This window comes from Papaver somniferum, unplaced genomic scaffold (assembly GCF_003573695.1).
Source record: "Papaver somniferum cultivar HN1 unplaced genomic scaffold, ASM357369v1 unplaced-scaffold_128, whole genome shotgun sequence".
NCBI classification, from domain to species: domain Eukaryota; kingdom Viridiplantae; phylum Streptophyta; class Magnoliopsida; order Ranunculales; family Papaveraceae; genus Papaver; species Papaver somniferum.
Genome location: NW_020621936.1, coordinates 2,948,812 through 2,965,662, shown reverse-complemented (window position 1 = coordinate 2,965,662; position 16,851 = coordinate 2,948,812). Strand labels below are relative to the sequence as shown.

At 38.2% G+C, this 16,851-nt stretch overlaps 3 protein-coding genes across 3 annotated transcripts; 1 reads left to right on the top strand and 2 right to left on the bottom strand.

Annotated features, from left to right (window-relative positions):
- The first annotated feature begins 657 nt into the window (after window positions 1-657).
- LOC113332114 (X-linked retinitis pigmentosa GTPase regulator-interacting protein 1-like) lies at window positions 658-2,911 on the top strand. Its single transcript, XM_026578790.1, has 5 exons — window positions 658-797; window positions 1,397-1,542; window positions 1,590-1,688; window positions 1,799-1,897; window positions 2,844-2,911. The coding sequence occupies exons 1-5, from the start codon at window positions 658-660 to the stop codon at window positions 2,909-2,911; spliced, it is 552 nt and encodes a 183-aa protein (XP_026434575.1).
- Window positions 2,912-3,787: 876 nt separating this feature from the next.
- Window positions 3,788-5,162, bottom strand: LOC113331997 (protein DOWNSTREAM OF FLC-like). The gene is made up of 2 exons (XM_026578652.1): window positions 4,894-5,162; window positions 3,788-4,260 (listed from the first exon to the last, which is right to left on the bottom strand). The coding sequence occupies exons 1-2, from the start codon at window positions 5,060-5,062 to the stop codon at window positions 3,929-3,931; spliced, it is 501 nt and encodes a 166-aa protein (XP_026434437.1). The 5' UTR covers window positions 5,063-5,162; the 3' UTR covers window positions 3,788-3,928.
- Window positions 5,163-8,189: 3,027 nt separating this feature from the next.
- Window positions 8,190-9,926, bottom strand: LOC113332010. Its single transcript, XM_026578662.1, has one exon. The coding sequence runs from the start codon at window positions 9,852-9,854 to the stop codon at window positions 8,511-8,513; it is 1,344 nt and encodes a 447-aa protein (XP_026434447.1). The 5' UTR covers window positions 9,855-9,926; the 3' UTR covers window positions 8,190-8,510.
- Window positions 9,927-16,851: the final 6,925 nt, after the last annotated feature.

The following is a 16,851-nucleotide window of genomic DNA, read 5'->3' as shown; positions in this document are numbered from 1 at the left end:
ATGTTTTGATTTGAATTCAATTTCTAGAATTAGATTACCCCATAATTGAATTCCTAGGAATCCAATTCTTCCAACCAAACAAGGTGTAAGTGGCTGATTGTGGAGCTTTCTTTTGCAATTTGCATGCCTTTGAGATGAACCTTTTCCAATATGTATGCCCTCGAGATGAACCTTTGTCTATTTCTGATTGTAATAACCTTTGAGAATTCTGTAACTAATAAGAAGAGATAAAGGGATAGAGGATCCACTTGTCTAATACCTCGTGCAGGATTAAAAAACTTTTGTAGAACATACACCAAAAGATCCTAGTTTAATTGGGGGCCATAACTTCTAATTGGGGGCCATGGAATTTTGTTTGCCCACCCAAAATTTTCAGGGGTGTAAATATCGCAATATGAATATACTATTTTACCCTTCACTAATTGAAAATCAGCTTCACTAATTAACTACCCTAATTAATGCCCCTAATCTATATACCCTAATTAAATCAAAGAGAAAATCAGTTTCTCTTTTCATCTTCATCTACCTCTCCTCCCTTTCTCTTCTCCACCTCCACCATTAACGACTCCACCTCCACCGAGGAAAATTCTTCGAACCGATTCATCGCTTAATCGTCGATGATAAAACTTTAATCGACGATTAACTTCTTCTACAAATATGGCTAAAACAAAGCAAACCGCCCGCAAAGCACTTCAAATTCCTAATCTTGTAGATACGGTGAATGCAAAGGTGTACGGGCGAAGAGATCCTGAAGCAAGCAAATCGAAACCTAAAAAGGGAATGGCTCCAATTAGAGGGTACGTGAACTTAAACCCACCTCCTATTCGATGTTTTGGTTATTTTTTGACTGTGTAATCGAGATTGGTAACTGAAAAATAGAAGTTACAGAGTGAGAGTCGTTAGAATCGAAGAAATAATACCCTGTTAGTGTAAATATGACGACCCTTGTTCTGCTACTTCGACCTTTTGTGCCCTAGAATAGAGTCGTCGCCATTTTAGGTTGAAGATGACGACTGTAGTTCGACGACCCCAAATTAGTGCGTAACGACTCTGGGTTGAACTTGAACTGCCTTCTGTTGGAGAAAACGATAGAGTCGTCAGTAGTATATAATCCCTAGACTAGAGTCTTCAGTAATCTATAATCCCTAGATTCGTCATCTCTTTTATAGGGTCGGCAGTTACTTGTTTGACGACCCAAGTTTAATCTTTAACGACCCTTTAAGGACCAAAATCATCCTCACTGTCCAATTTTTGCAAAGAGTCGTTACCTTATAAATTACAGTCGTTACTTTATAATGAAGAGTCGTTAGTTTGTTAGAGCATATCATTGACGACTCTTTAACTGATAGAGATAAAGTTGATGTCTTATAAAAAAAAAATCGTGTTTGGAATGTAGTGACAAGAAAACGAAATACAAGGTTGAAATCATGATAACTCCTCCTTCGAAACCTCCCCGCAACGATAAATACTTACTTGCCGGTCCATTGCGCCGAAGAAGGCCGAGTGAGGTATCATTTTCTATCACCGAACCAAGAGACAAAGGTAATGAGTGTCCGATTCGTCAGAATCAGACACTCATGTTGTTTCAGCTAACACTAGTGGTGAAGAAGAAGATGAACAAGAAGAAGAGCAAGTAGAGGAGGAACATGGTGTAGAACATGAGATACAAGAAGAAGAGTCGTTCTCTGGTATATTTACTAGCTGCCGACTCGAAGAGTCGTTTGGTTTTAATCTTAACGGATTAATGATTCATGTTAGTGGTTGCATTTATTTTTGAATTTAACTCATGTTGTTTCAGATAACACTAGTGGTGAAGAAGAAGATGAACAAGAAGAAGATCAAGTAGAGGAGGAACAGGGTGTAGAACATGAGATACAAGAAGAAGAGTCGTTCTCTGGTATATTTACTAGTTGCCGACTCGAAGAGTCGTTTGGTTTTAATCTTAACGGATTAACGATTCATGTTAGTGGTTGCATTTATTTTTGAATTTAACTCAACCAAATGTGGTTGAGGCAGTTTGGTCGCTCCATTCTATATATAGAGGCCCATATCTCTCCTATTCCATATCAAAACCTTAATTATCAACCTCCTCTTCTCCTTCTCATTTAATTACCATTTAAGAGCAAAAAAAAGAGAAACATCATGACTCCATTCACTAATGAAGAGAATTGTGCCATTACAAGAGCTTGGAAAACAGTCACTAACCACTTTGAAAGTCTAGACAAAGACATTGATGAAACATCGGATGCTTGGTGGAACCGCGTATTCATCGGTTTTGTGGCGTTGGACGGAAATTGCAACTCAAGGTCTTTGAAACAAGTCAAGGAACGCTTCAAGAAGATACAATTCGAGTGTGATGTTTTGAAAAGAGAACTTAAGGTTGTTAGGGAAGCCTTTCCGGATATGCTGAGTGTTGTAAGAGTAAGTATTTGAACAAGAGGTAAAACTTATAAAAAGCTTTGGTCGATACTAACTAAGTATATTTGCATTTTCAGTTGGGGAAGGCGTATCGCTATTATGAGGAGCTTCGTGGGGAAAAGTTTGAGCTCCACGATTGCTACTTTATCTTGGAAGGCACTATGTATAACTACGCCATATATGATTAAGTGTATAAGTGCACTGTTATCATCTATTTTATTTCATTTCCTTCAATGCAATGCTATGCAAGATGTATGCCTTTTATGAATCAATGAAATGATTCTATGAAATCAAAAAATATGATATTCCAGCCAAAAAGTCTTTAATATATATAACTATCCAACCTAACGACTAAAAAAAAAAATTCATAGGGTCGTCAGTAAATATAACTAAATTTATGATGACCCTTGTTGTTCTATTTACAGGAAGTTTTGGCTTTAGAGTCGGCAACATTAAAAGAAAAAAGACTAACGACTATGCGTTACCTAGCTGAAAGAGTCGTCAATGTTCATCAAACAACGCTAACGATTTTTCATAACATGTAAAAGTTGCAGGTGAAAGTCGTCAAAATAATCTCAAAAAGGCTGACGACTACAGAGAGTCGTTAGTTTATCCTACACCCGACTATAACGACCCTAACACTGGATGTTTCAGTGGTGGCCATCAATCGACCACTTGGAGCACCATTCAGACAATTTGAAGAATATAGGAAGTTTACCTGATTGTTTTGGCCTTGAGGTTCCTCATTTTGAGTGTTGGTTCCTTCATCTTGAGCAATGGGATCTTCATTCCAACCATTGTCCATGCCTTCCTCTATCAACATCTCCTCATCAAACATCCTACCCATATCATTAGTTGAGACAATCTTACCATCAACACAATCATTGTTGTTATTTGAAACTTCACCAATCTCATTCCCTCCACTTGAATCACTCATTTGTAAAAACCCTATGTTTTCCTCTCAAAACTCCTCTTCTTCTCAACACATAAAACACATTTTCTACAAATTTTTTTCCTAAAATCAGATTTTAATCTAAATACACCTACCACACTAATCAAACTAATTAATTCCTAATATTAATCACATAAGGGCAATTTTGCTATTTAGAAAATATTTTTTTTAAGGGGTGATCCAAATTAGGATTGGGTGACCTTTTTTGTCACGTAGTGCATGGCCCCCAATTAGAAGTTATGGCCCCAATTAAGCTAGGCAAAAGAGATATGTTTGCGGTTCAAATACATTGATTTATCATGTGAATCCATCTGGATGAAAGCCAAGATTGAGCTAATATTTTTCAGCTAAGGATGTCCACTCTAACCTGTCAATAACTTTGGACATGTCAGAGTTTTAACTTTTAAGCCAACAGGGGATTCCTCAATTTAGTTTAATCTATTAAACTTGGACAAATATTACCAGTTCATAAATCCATAACAATACTTAATTAGGAACTACATAAAAACTCCCACAGTGATCCTCAATGAGAAAGAGAAGTTCTGTGCTTGTTAACATTTAGATGTCTTCTTCAGCTTCCAAGTACTGTTGGAGAACCTGAGCGCAGCCACTCATTGGTTGATCAGCCATGAATCCCATGTTGTTAGCATATCGGATAGTCGAGGCAACACCATTGTTGCTGGTGAGGATTACGACTGACCTATCACGTCCTGGTGCAAACTTAGCACAGCCTGCATCTGGGCTGCTAACTAGTGAGGCTTCACATAGATGATCACCATGGTCGTAAGCAACTGTGATCTCATATGATCCAGTCGAGTCTGTTACTCCATTTGCAGTGTAATGCACCTGCATTGTTTTCCTATCTCTGCATTCCAACATAACGTTGGCACCTATACACATATAGATCGGATTTTGGTTTTAGAAATACTGCTACATTAGTTGAATACCTAACAATGGTGAAGAAACTCTTTAACTTTCAAGCACAAAATTCATGAAAGTGGACAATATCATCATCTCTTTAACATCACCTAGGCATGCTGCGATAAAATCTCACGACCTAGCTCAACTATGACGCCGTCTTTGGTTGATTTTGGTTTCCAATTGCACTGATTTCATTGGGCATACCCACAGTTCACAACAAGGCTCTGAATCTAAGGTTTCGACCATAGTAACAACTAACAAGAATAAAGCAACCTGATGAACATGACAGATCTAGGATATTTATATAGATAATCCCAGAAATAATTCTTGTACACCAGAGAATATGATTAAAATATAATACATGTAGGATTTCAAATCTACTCAATTAATGGTTAATAAATACTAATCAAAACAAAAACGTCAGTCAACCAGATCTATTAAAAAAAGAAAAAACAAGTAAAATAATTATTTTTCTAAAGAGATACAGGAGTAGATCAACAAAAATGGTGCACCAGAGAGAAAGGAAAAATATAAGAAAACCCTAACCTATTTTTCTTGAATAGATCCATTAAATCATCTAATGTAAGTGTTAAAACGATTACCTGCGATGAAAGTGGTAGCAGTGGTTTCGAATCCGGCTCTGCAAGTATCACAATAAACCTTACCACAGACAGTGAGAGGTGTTTTAACGGGTCTAGCAGTGGCACTTACAAAAGCAGGAAGAACACAAATAGCAAACAACACAAGAAATTTCATTGCAGAAGAAGCCATTTTTCTTTTTTGGAAGTCTACTCAACAAATTACCCACAGTCACTGAGAAGAGCGAGAGAGTGATAACTTTTGTGTTGTCGCAAAGTAGGGATATTTAAGTGAGCAGCTGTATCTATCCATGTAGCTTTAAGATTGAGGGAAGTTGAAAGTTTTGTCGGTCGGTGTCAAAAAATTACACCGACCACATGGGGTTCTTGTGGTTGTGGGGTAGTGACAAAAAAATTACTTTAAAGAAAATAAGCAATGCCCGTGAGTTTGTGTGTAGTGTGTCCGTGTTTCATGTGTGTGTACCCATATTGCATTGAAGGTTCACAACAACACCAACCTCTAGCAGTGAATTCCTTAGACGAAAATGCTTCTTATGCACCTGATTTTTACACCAAAATCTTACTATTGATCTTGATTTTTATGTTTAGTTTGTTATGCATGCTTCTTGATGGTTTCCAGTGTAACATGCATGGTGCATCCATCAGTTGGATACAATTTAAGCTGTTTAAAACTAAACACAACACCAGGGGAGCATGCAAACTTGGTAGTAAGTTCGACAAAATGGGAGGATATTTCAATCATTTTTTGAATATTTGTACATAATTTTTAATAGGCCTGGGCTAGATAAACTTTCGCTTCATAGGTAAGCAAGTAAAGAAATGATGATGCACCTTAAACAAAAAGAAGAATAGCAAACACCATCTGCACAAAAAAAGAATAAATGCATATACAAAGCTAGACTCCACAGGAATCTCAAGCAAATAGGATTACAAAAAATTCATAGAAAAGGTATAACTCAAAAAAAATCTATGTGCCGGCTTGCAAGCAAACTATAAAAAGCACGCCAAATGTAATAAGTTCTCAATATTATCAAATACAAATTCACAGGGCATTACCATCACAAAAAGATGATCATAAACAGAGCCTCTACAGAGTAGCTTAGAGAAGCATTCTTATAGGGTAGTCATCAGTCCAAAGTGAAAGCAGTAAGTAGGTAAGGCTAACCTCAAGAGTTAACAGCACAATCTCAGAAGCCAGCTACTTAGAAAGAAAAAGAGTCTCAGAAGTCTATCATTTTAGTTATTCAACTTTCTGATATACACTCTTGCGGTGCTAGGAACTATACTGACGAATCTCTTAAGTCTACACTTAGCCATATGTAGCGGAAAAATTAATTGAGAATGATCTAACAAATCTCGGACTGGCTTTCTCACTCCTCAGATGATGCAGTGTGATTCAAGTTTCGGTTAAAACAGCCATGCTAAGAACTAAAACTGAGATTGCACAAGAATATAACTCAAAAGGCCACAATTTGCAAGTTCTAAACAGTGAACAATGCAGGGCCAACAATAACACAAAACATGACAATACGCAAATGCAGAGAATAGGTATTTGAGCTCCATATAACAGAGCAGCCTTGACAAATGCCAACAAACTGTTCGAGGAACGGGAACCACACCTATTCAGATGAGAATAAAACACTCTCCATAACTTAAAATGTGACAGATCACTGCCATCAGTAATAAAACTTCCAAGGAGTTCAAGTGCTCAAGCCTTCCGAGAGTAAGAGGGTGCACACTCACAAAAGGAAGATTCAAGTACTGCTAAGTCATCTAGAAAGTTATTTGGGCTATTAACTTTGTAAACTTTGTATGCGGGGAAAACACTATCACTGCAGAGATATCTAACCTCGTTCTGGTTGCAAAACTCTGCAGTATTCACACATCATATTGCTTGACAAGGGAACAGGATGTGCAAGCTACTATTCAAATGACAAAATAAACAGACTTGTTCAATGGCAATGGGACGGAACATATCTTTACTACTTCAAGTACTTCATGAGTCCTACTCTTACCAGTTTCATGCTAAAAAGTATAAAAGAAATTTCAGATACAAAAGGTAAGATGGGATATTTGCTCCCCGGTGTTTCACTGAGAACTGTGCTCGCCTCATCAAGAATTTCATATATATGAACAAATGTCAGGCCAATGCAAACCTAGCGACAAGGATAGTTGTCTGAAATCTAAATCCACATCCAAATATTTGTTATTTATCTTCTCTTCTCTTATGTGAAATGCAGACCGGTTACTTACAACTATTTTAGTGATATGGGAATGATAAAGCTGTTTGCAAACCATAAGTGATGTAACAGGAATGACTGTAAAAGAATGATAATACGAAATAGAGATCATATAGGTGATGTGGATTTGCAAAAACATAAAACATATCAAGAGAATAACTTCTACGAAACGGCCCGACACAAGAATAAAAGAAAGAATGAACAGATGCAAACACTGAACTTTGCATGCCAATTAATCAAAATAACAATACAGGCAAACAACCAGATCAAAGTGGAAATAAAGATCAAAAAAGTAAATCTTCTTGCCAATGACAACACGAGGCTTGCAAACACTGGTAATAGAAGTATTCCGTTGTCATCAATCCACCTCAAACAAAAGTTACAGGACATTAACAAATGAGAAGTTGGTTAGGTGGTACTAATCATCATAAATAGAACTTCCGTGGAGGTAAGTATTCTGGAAAGCTACTGCGGCCAAATAATTCTATGAAGTTTTTTGCTATGCTACTGGTCGGGTTTCATTACAATTTTCTGTTGGAAAAACAGTGTTCACTGATTGAATTCTTTGCAGTATTCACATTTCAGCTTGCTTGGGAAGGATGGCTAACAGGTGTGAAAAGTATGGATCAAATACAAATCTACAGACTTCTACAACAGCTAACATATTATTATCTTTACTTCTTACATATTGCATTGGTGCTACATTTATATTTAATGGATCCATTTCATGCCCTTTTCTAGGCACAATAGGTACAATGGATATTAGCTGCCTCCCTCAGTGATCAGTTGAGGACTGTGCTAAGAGCCATTGTAGAAGGATTCCCATATACATATCGAGCTTGGGACAACTTGGTATTGGACGCTAAAGTCTTGGTTTAGAGACAAGTAATAGCTGTATGCATCCAAATATGTGGTTCCACATTCAAATACTTATGGTGTTCATCTTTTCTGATTCAATGACTTAATCCAATGACATGGAAATAATCAAATGAGGCACAAAGTTAAAAATGCAATGCTATCTGCAGCCTACGGAAGGTTATCGAAATGGCTATTCAAACATGAAAGAGGAAATATATTGCATATAGCTGATGTTAAATCACAAGAACAGAAAATATATCTAGCTATAAACTTCTATGAAAACAAACCAACACTAGCATAAATGAAAGAATGAACACGAACACTGAACTTCACATATAATTTAATCTAAAAAAATTTACAGGCAAACCACTAGAGCAAAATGGAAACAAAGATCAAAAAAGCAAATCTTACATACCCCGCAAACTTTGGCAATCATCTCCATTACGTTTCCTGAACTGTAAACTGAATTTAAATTATAAATAAACATCAAGCGCTGGTATTTTCCAAGAAGCAACACAATCATCACTTCGACATTAAGAGAATCTCTGGTTTCTTAGCTTTGCTTGGTGTATTAGCATTTGAAGCTGCATTCGCCATACCTGCTTCTTTAGCAGCTGATCTTGACCTTTTATCGAGCTGAATCAAACTCCTTGTGGCCAAAATAGCTTGTGGAACAATATCATGAACTGCCCTAGCATATAAACACCTAATCGCAAACGAAGCCGAATCCCTCACTTCCTGTGAATTCAATGGAGCTAAAAGACAATGCCCTAAAATTCTCAACACAATTTGCAATAACTCCCAAGGAAGTGGAATTCTAACACCTCTAGAAACCCCATCTTCGTGACTAAACTCATCTCTAATTCTCAATTTACTAATCTGTTCTACAGTTTCGTTAACCTCGTTATTCTCACCATCTTCAGAATCCCTTTCAAAACTATTTCTATTTTCACCAAAACTAATATTTCCGTTATCATTTAGAACCGCAACTTCATTCAAATCATTGTCAAATTCATGCCTACAAGAACAATCTTTTCCTGCCCAATCAGCTGAGAATTGACATAATTCAAGTTTAGACCAACTAGGCATTTGAGATATCTGTTTATAATAACAATCAAGAGCAACAGAAACAATGCAAGCTCGTTTCGTGGATTTCACAGCAACCTGTGGTTCTAAAGGAGCACATAAAACCCCAACAGAAGAAACTCCTCCATCATTAACACCCCGATTAACAGTACCATTCGATTTATTATTTCTGGGTGTAGAATCGTATAAAGAAGGTTGAGAAAGATCAGGAATTGAAATTAAACAAGGTTTACCTGCCCGTGCCTTAGTTTCAGCAGCGTAAATAGAAAGAAGGACAGCTTCGAAACCCGATAGTGAAGATTGGTTATTATGAGAAGAAGAAGCTAATGAAATGATTCTTGATAAATAAAAACCAGATAGTAGTGGAATAAACGAAAGAACAACTAAACTAAGATCAGGATCAGATGACTGATAAGTTTCATACAACCATTGACATAAAGAATCATTACCTGAACCAGAATTAGGGTTTGATAATAAATTAGAAATTGTTAAATAAGATTCTGACGATTCAAGTAAAGATCTAGCTGGTCTATCTGAATCAGCTAGTGATGATATAAATGAAGATGATGATGTTGATGTTGATGATGAAATGATGGATGAGAGAATGTGAATTCTTGTTCTTGCTTTTGAGATAGATTCCCACCATGATTGCATTTGATTAGGGTTATTAGGATTGTTGTTTTGATGATTGTATGATGAAGAATTTGGATCTGATGTTGTTGATGATGAGGGAGATCTTGTTCCTCCTATTTGAGAGGAGGAATTCATTTGGATCTCCATTGATGTCTCTCCCTGTTTTCTTCGCTTTCTCTCTCCTCTTTTGACTCTCGAAATTTACGGTATTGTCAACACTAGTCGCATTATCATCAAAACATAATTCTTAACGGTAAAGCAAAACGGGTTAGAAATAATTAAAGCACCGGTCTATCAAACTCGACTCACTTGATAACTTGATTTTGAATCGCATGCAAGGTTTGAAAAACACCCGTTTATTCCAAAAAAAAAAAAAAAACACCCGTTAAAACGGCCACACCCATATACCGTGACCGTGAGGGTCCCCGAACCCCGTGCTTATAAAATGCCGATAAATAGGAAATAACGGCAGTCTTTTAGGACCGTTTTTCCGTTTTCACACACGTTATAACCGTTTTTTTTAAATTGAATTTTACGTTTTTTCCATCTAAATAACATTTTAATTTAAGTTTTTTAGACAATTTTTCCCTTTTTCACGTCAGTTATAGCCGTTTTTTAATAAAGAAAAATATAAAAATATTTTCATACAATTCTTTATATTTTAAATTAAAAATTAAAAAATTACAACTAATATTTTAAAAATAAAAGAATAAAATAATAATATATAGAAATCGTTATAAGAACGTTATTAGACCCGTTATAACTGTTTTCACGCACGTTGTAATTGTTAGATAAGAACTTCAAACCATAATTTATTTTTGATTTTCTATTTAACCGTTATAACGCCCGTTATTTTAAAATAACTTATAAAAAACGCGTTTTTTACCTAAATAACGCGATTTTTACCTGAAACGTGCTCACACCCGTCAAAACGCGTTATAACGGTCACGCTTAGTGGTCGTGACCTGAGCCGTGACCTGTTTTTCAAACCTTGATCGCATGCATGGATTTGCAACGATGAGGGTGACTCCCCTCCGTGAATGCCACCATATGGTCATGAAATCTGGGATTCCTATCCGTGTTATTACCGGGTGGAGAGTATATATAGTTAAATAGAAATAATAAAGTGATTCCTACTGGCGTTATTATCAGGTAGAGACTTCTTATCTTGGGTACCCAAAATAAGAACTCAAAGAGTTAACAAGACATACCCGAGAACACCATTGAAGAAACCATAGAAATCAATTCTCTAACCACTCTTCAAACCAGCCTCATGTCTTCACTTCTACACTTTCTTCACAGCTGCTAGTAACATAGGAGAAACATGGAAACACTAGAAACTAGGTTTAGGGCAAAGCCCCAAACCCTACACACTAGAACACTAAAATCCTCTATCTACAAGTTTTTCTCTTACACCGATATTGTCCTTCACGGTAGCACACAATCCTCCTACCAAAGAGACCAAAATCCTAAGCATAAGGATTTACCACTCTTCTAGGTTGGATTATTACTACACCTCTAATTATAATCCTTTATATAGAGAAACTAACTTGGCCCTTAAGAAGCCCTAACTTTAGGAACAAGTTTTCCTGACTTGGCTCTTAAAGATTTCCTAAACTTTAGGAACAAGCTTGCATGGGATAGAGTTTGACTTTTGGTCAAACTAGTCACCGACTAAATCCCACAGTTTCCTAAATAAATATTCTGGATATAACAAAATCCTTATAACCCTGGAAGACCAAGAGAAAACAACCTTTACATGTCCATTTGGTATTTTTTTCTTATAGGTGTATGCCTTTCGAGTTATGTGATGTACCCGCAACATTCCAACGTTGCATGCTAAGTATTTTTCGGGACATGGTTGAGCGTTTTCTTAAGATCTTTATGGAAGATTTTTTGGTTTTTTATTCTTCATTCGTTGAAGCTTGCACCACCTTACACTAGTTATAGGACGCTGCAAGAAAAGAACTTAGTCCCTAACTAGGAAAAGTATCATTTTATGCTTAAAGCTAGAATAGTGTTAGGACATGTGGTGTCCGTTAAGGGAATAGAAGTTGATAAAACCAAAGTAGACCTAATTTCAACATAAATACCACCTAAGAATGTAACAAATATTAGATCTTTCCTTGTCCATGATGGATTTTACCGTTGTTTCAAAGACTTTAGCAAGATTGCTTTACCACTATCAAACCTACTTCTAAAGATATTGTATTTGTATTTGACGAAGCTTGTGTTGGAGATTTTGAGAAGCTTAAATCATTGTTAACTTCTGCCCTTATCATCCAACCACCTGATTGGAACCTCCATGTGAACTCATGTGTGGCGTGTACGACTATGCGGTTGGTGTTGTCCTTGGACAACGGCATGATGAAGCACCTAGTCTGATGTATTATGCTAGTAAGACTCTAAATGATGCCCAGTTCAACTACACAACCACTGGGAAAGAAATTTTAGATATAGTTTTTGCGCTTGAAAATTTTGATCATATCTCCTAGGTCTAAAATCATAGTTTATTCTGATCATGCCGCAATCAAATGTCTTCTTCCGAAGAAGGACTCAAAACCTCGGTTGATCAAATGGGTTTTGTTGTTCCAAGGATTTACTCTAGATATTCGTGATAAGAAGGGGTCCGAAAATATAGTAGCTGGAAATTTATCATGTATCCTTGATGAGACTAGAGATGAGGAAAGACCAATCCCTGACATGTTTCCTGATGAACAATTATTTTCCTTCTCTTTGTTACTTTGGTTTGCTGACATTGTCCATTATTTGGTAACTAGTCAAGTGCCCGACCATTGATATAAACGGGATAAAGTTAAACTCTTGTCCGAGGTTAAATACTTTCTCTGGGATGATCTGTACTTATTCAAGTACTGCCATAATCATATCATCCATCATTGTATTCCTGACAACGAAATCTCCAATGTTCTGACTTTTTGTCACTCTGGAGCTTGTGGGGGTCACTTTAGTTCTAAGAAATCAGCTGTTAAGGTTCGAAATCTGGTCTTTATCGGCTAACTTTTTTTAAGGACTCCCACTTGTTTTGTCAAAGTTGTGGGAGATGTCAGAAATTAGGGAAGTTGACCCGACGTAATATGATGTCACCCAATCGTATATTAATCATGAAAGTATTTTATGTGTGGGGTACAGATTTTATGGGACCCTTTGTCATTTTGGTGGAAGGTTTTATGATTTATTAGTTGTTGAGTATGTGTCTAAGTGGGTGGAAGCACTAGCTACCAAGACAAACGATCACCATGTTATGATACAGTTTGTTAGAGACAACATTTTCTCTCGATTTGATATGCCTAGGGTAATCATTAGTGATGGAGGTTCCCATTTTTGTAACTGGTATTTCGAGGCGTTCATGAAAAAATAGTCCATTATACATAAGATTTCTACACCTTAACACCCACAAACTAGTGGCCATGTAGAAGTGTCTAATATGCAGATCAAACTGTTTTTAGAGAAGACCGTAAACCCTACTGTTGATGGTGGTTTTTCGAATACGGCTAAAATTATAAGACCCTGTATTTAATGCTCTGACGTCCTACAAGGGTATAAAGCCATTTAAGAAGTGATGAGTGCAAAAAACCTCTCCACTCATTGAGCAATTCAATATGTATGGAATTCATTCAGAATGGTGCAACAATCCCGAATATTCTATGAAATTTCCTAGTAGCATTATCCACTTAATGCATTGTGTGCCTTGTATTTTCCTACGCTATGTTCCGCAGGAGAACCCTCAATGTTGGCATGACATGACGATTAATGTTCACTCTCAGCAGAGTAGCATGAATCTCTCGAAGTGTCAGTATTGAAGTCTGCATGAAAGTACTCACACATGCTGCATCGTTCTCTGACAAAGAGATCTTCGTATCGACGCGCTTTTAAGAAGGTAGCTCGATCGAACTCGTTTAAATTTCTCAAAAGAAAATCTAGACTGTTAATATCAGCCTCAGAAACAATCACTGCCGCACAAGTTGTCCGCATGATTTAACCAGCCTAGCCAAACCCTGAAAGGAATAGGCGGTCACCGTGATGACCACTGACGGGCCAACTAATGCCCCAACTGGTCGAACACCACACATACTTCCCCAACGCCTTCAAACGCCAACCTAAAGAGGGGTGGCCGCGCTGTTTTAGGAGAAGCTCGAACGAGCATAGACTGTTCAATGAAGTCTTAAAACCATCACAACCGTCCAACTTCGCTAGCCTGGTTGGACGGATTAGATCATCCCATGAATGATTAGGGAAGCGCTAACGCACACGTTGGTGGGCCCACTTTTCCCTCACCCGATTAGATTTATCACGACGAGGCCATGGAGCAATGAAATGTTCGCTCAAACCATGGCAGGCGTGATGCTTCTAAGGGTCGCAGAAGTCCACTAGTGTCTTAAATCGATCACAACCATCCAACTTAGCCAGCTTATTTGGATGGCTTAGATTGCATTTAGAATCATCAGAAAGGTGCACATGCGTTCACTGTCAGGCTAACATTGGCCCCACGTGATCGATCTCCCCAAAGGAAGCCAACAACATGCCAAATCGCTTGGTCGAAGTCACATGGGCATGTCTATTTCAAAACCCTAATTAGAGTTTGCGGAAATACACATCTATCGTAAATTGATCGTGACCATCCATCTTCACCAACCTAAACTAACGGTGTAGATATAGACTCAAGAGGTCCCAAGGATGTCAACGTGATCATCATGGGCCCACCTTTGCGTGTGACCGGCCGACCTATGCATACTAGGGCCCGACGCCTCGAAACACACATCCCTAAGGTGGCATGCCACACGGCTTTTAAACCCTTTGCGGCAATATATCGCAAATCGATCACGACCACTCATCTTTGCCGGTCAAATTGAGTGGCCTAGATCGAACCTTTGTGGGACCGAGAGCTGTAGGCATGCACGCCAGTGAGCCGTCTTCACGCATGCCCGGTCGGCCCACTCAAAAATAGCGCTAATGCTTGGATTCGATCAAGCCAAAAGGGGATGTTTGCGCACCTCTAAAAAACCCTAAAAATCCATCAACGACAGTAAACATGCACCGTAAATCATCTCTTCTGTCCAACTTTTCCAGCTTGGTCGGACGGCTTGGATTAAAATTAGGCAATCAATTAAATGCCTCAATGATTACCGTCCACCACTCTACCACAAGGAGTGATCGACCAGATGATGGCCCGCCCATGCGGCCTCCAAACGATCATTCAAAGATGGTTGGACGTGCTTCTATTTTAAGATGCTTAATCTGCGACTTACTCAATCAAGCTTTAAAACAGTGATGCTTTATGCATACCGATTGTTTTGAGTTGCTTGCTTTAAAGAGATGCATTACATGAATCGAACATACACGATATTTCATTAATATCAATTCTGTAAATAACTTAGTTATTTAACCTGATAGCACCGTATGCTATTTCTTGCGGTGGGTCCCACGACCTGACCCACTCATTCGAGACATCAAACATGTCACGAACTGGGGGATACTTACTCGGGTAATGGTATGGCGGTTTACAGTGTGCGGCGTGCAACGCGCCCATTGCGAGAACGTGTCAGGAAAGATAGACGGTTAATGATGATGAGGGAAGTGGGCAAAGGCGTGATCGTGTGACAATCACCTACACGACCCCACTATTCCATCACTCAACTTCCTTCACTTCCTACGAGATGAGGATTGCGCTCAAATGACTTGTATAAATAGGTTCTTCGACCTATCTTCAAACAAGGAAGAGAACCAAGTTGTTAACACAATATCCAAAAAAACACCCATAACTGATAGCTTACATTATGCAAGCCAGTTCGACATTCTGATACAAGTCATAAACAGCCAACACCTTCATAATATCAAACACCTTCTTCGCTTCCCTCCCTAAGATCAACCCCATTTCCTTCACTTTGTGACCGAATCAAGTCTGGAACGGCCATTTCTTGGTTTAGGCCAGAATTATACAGATTGATCTCTCGAATCTAAAGTACTCCCGTGCAGTGCATTTGTTTAGGGTTTGAATTCGTTTGTCATCAACACACCCAAATTTACCAAAAATAGCAGAACCAGTTTTGACCCTCAAACAATTGGCGACCACAGTGGGAGATTGATCTCTCGGTTGCAAAATCAGTTTCTCAAGATTCATTCCAGTTTTCTCAATTTCAAAAGGGTAGATCTTAGATTCAATTCAATCATTAAATTCAATTTAGGTTCGACAACCAATTTCAATTTCGGTCTTCCATTCACTAAGAAGCTTCACAAAAATGCTTTTTCAAGCAATGCTACTGGAAATACCTTGGACAGCTGAGCACCAGTAAATCTTCCAGATGAAAGGACCATAAAGCCGCGTGGATACACAAGACGTGACTACTACATAGAAGAACGCAACGGCTTCTCTCGAGATCCGGATGGAGCAATCACCTTTTCTGCAACACCACAAGTGTTGTATGGAGCAAGCCAGAAATTCCTCAAAGGGTCCACACCCAGAAAGACGAAGTGAAGATTCGCGTAGCCATTGTTTCAGTATGGATATAGTCGACAACAAATTCAACATCAGTGGAGTCCTGGGAAGACACCTGCAGAGGTCACAAAAGAAAAGGTCTATCTCTATTCCACCCCTGTTACCAATTTAAGATCAGGAGTATCCGCTATCACTTCATCAACAAAACGTGTAGATCCAGAATATGGTGTAATTCCGATAATTCGTACATCTACAATAACAAAGGAAACTCGACACATCTTCAAATCATCATAAAGGGTTCACCTATTATTTCAACCCGGATAGGAGCATCTTCAGGTCTACTGGAGCTGACACCTCAAGAGAGCAGCCTTAAGAAGATAATGATGCCCTCGTTATCATGTCAAGAAAGAATCCGCAGTTTGGGGGAATCACTCTGTTAGGAAGAATGTTTCAGCGAAACAACGAACATCCAAATGATCAAGAGATGACAGACCCGAGGTACTGCCACTGCCACAGAGTCATTCATCGCTTTACCAGTGAATGCAACGGCCTGAAGCATATTCTCTAAAGGAAGATTAACTCAGGAGAGTTACCCCCTTTATCCGAAGATTAACGTGCGCAGTTTCATCGAAGTGATCGAACCAACTACGGGTTTCTCGAGGCGCGCCATAACAACTTGGATTCGAAGCG

Excerpts from the sequence above, each read along its gene's own strand:
- LOC113332114 (XM_026578790.1), top strand. The coding sequence starts at position 658 with ATGGCTAAAACAAAGCAAACCGCCCGCAAAGCACTTCAAATTCCTAAT. Across the intron at positions 1,543-1,589 it reads CACCGAACCAAGAGACAAAG|CTAACACTAGTGGTGAAGAA; the intron begins GTAATGAGTGTC and ends ATGTTGTTTCAG. Across the intron at positions 1,689-1,798 it reads AGAAGAAGAGTCGTTCTCTG|ATAACACTAGTGGTGAAGAA; the intron begins GTATATTTACTA and ends ATGTTGTTTCAG.
- LOC113331997 (XM_026578652.1), bottom strand. The coding sequence starts at position 5,062 with ATGGCTTCTTCTGCAATGAAATTTCTTGTGTTGTTTGCTATTTGTGTT. Across the intron at positions 4,261-4,893 it reads TGCTACCACTTTCATCGCAG|GTGCCAACGTTATGTTGGAA; the intron begins GTAATCGTTTTA and ends ATATGTGTATAG.
- LOC113332010 (XM_026578662.1), bottom strand. The coding sequence starts at position 9,854 with ATGGAGATCCAAATGAATTCCTCCTCTCAAATAGGAGGAACAAGATCT.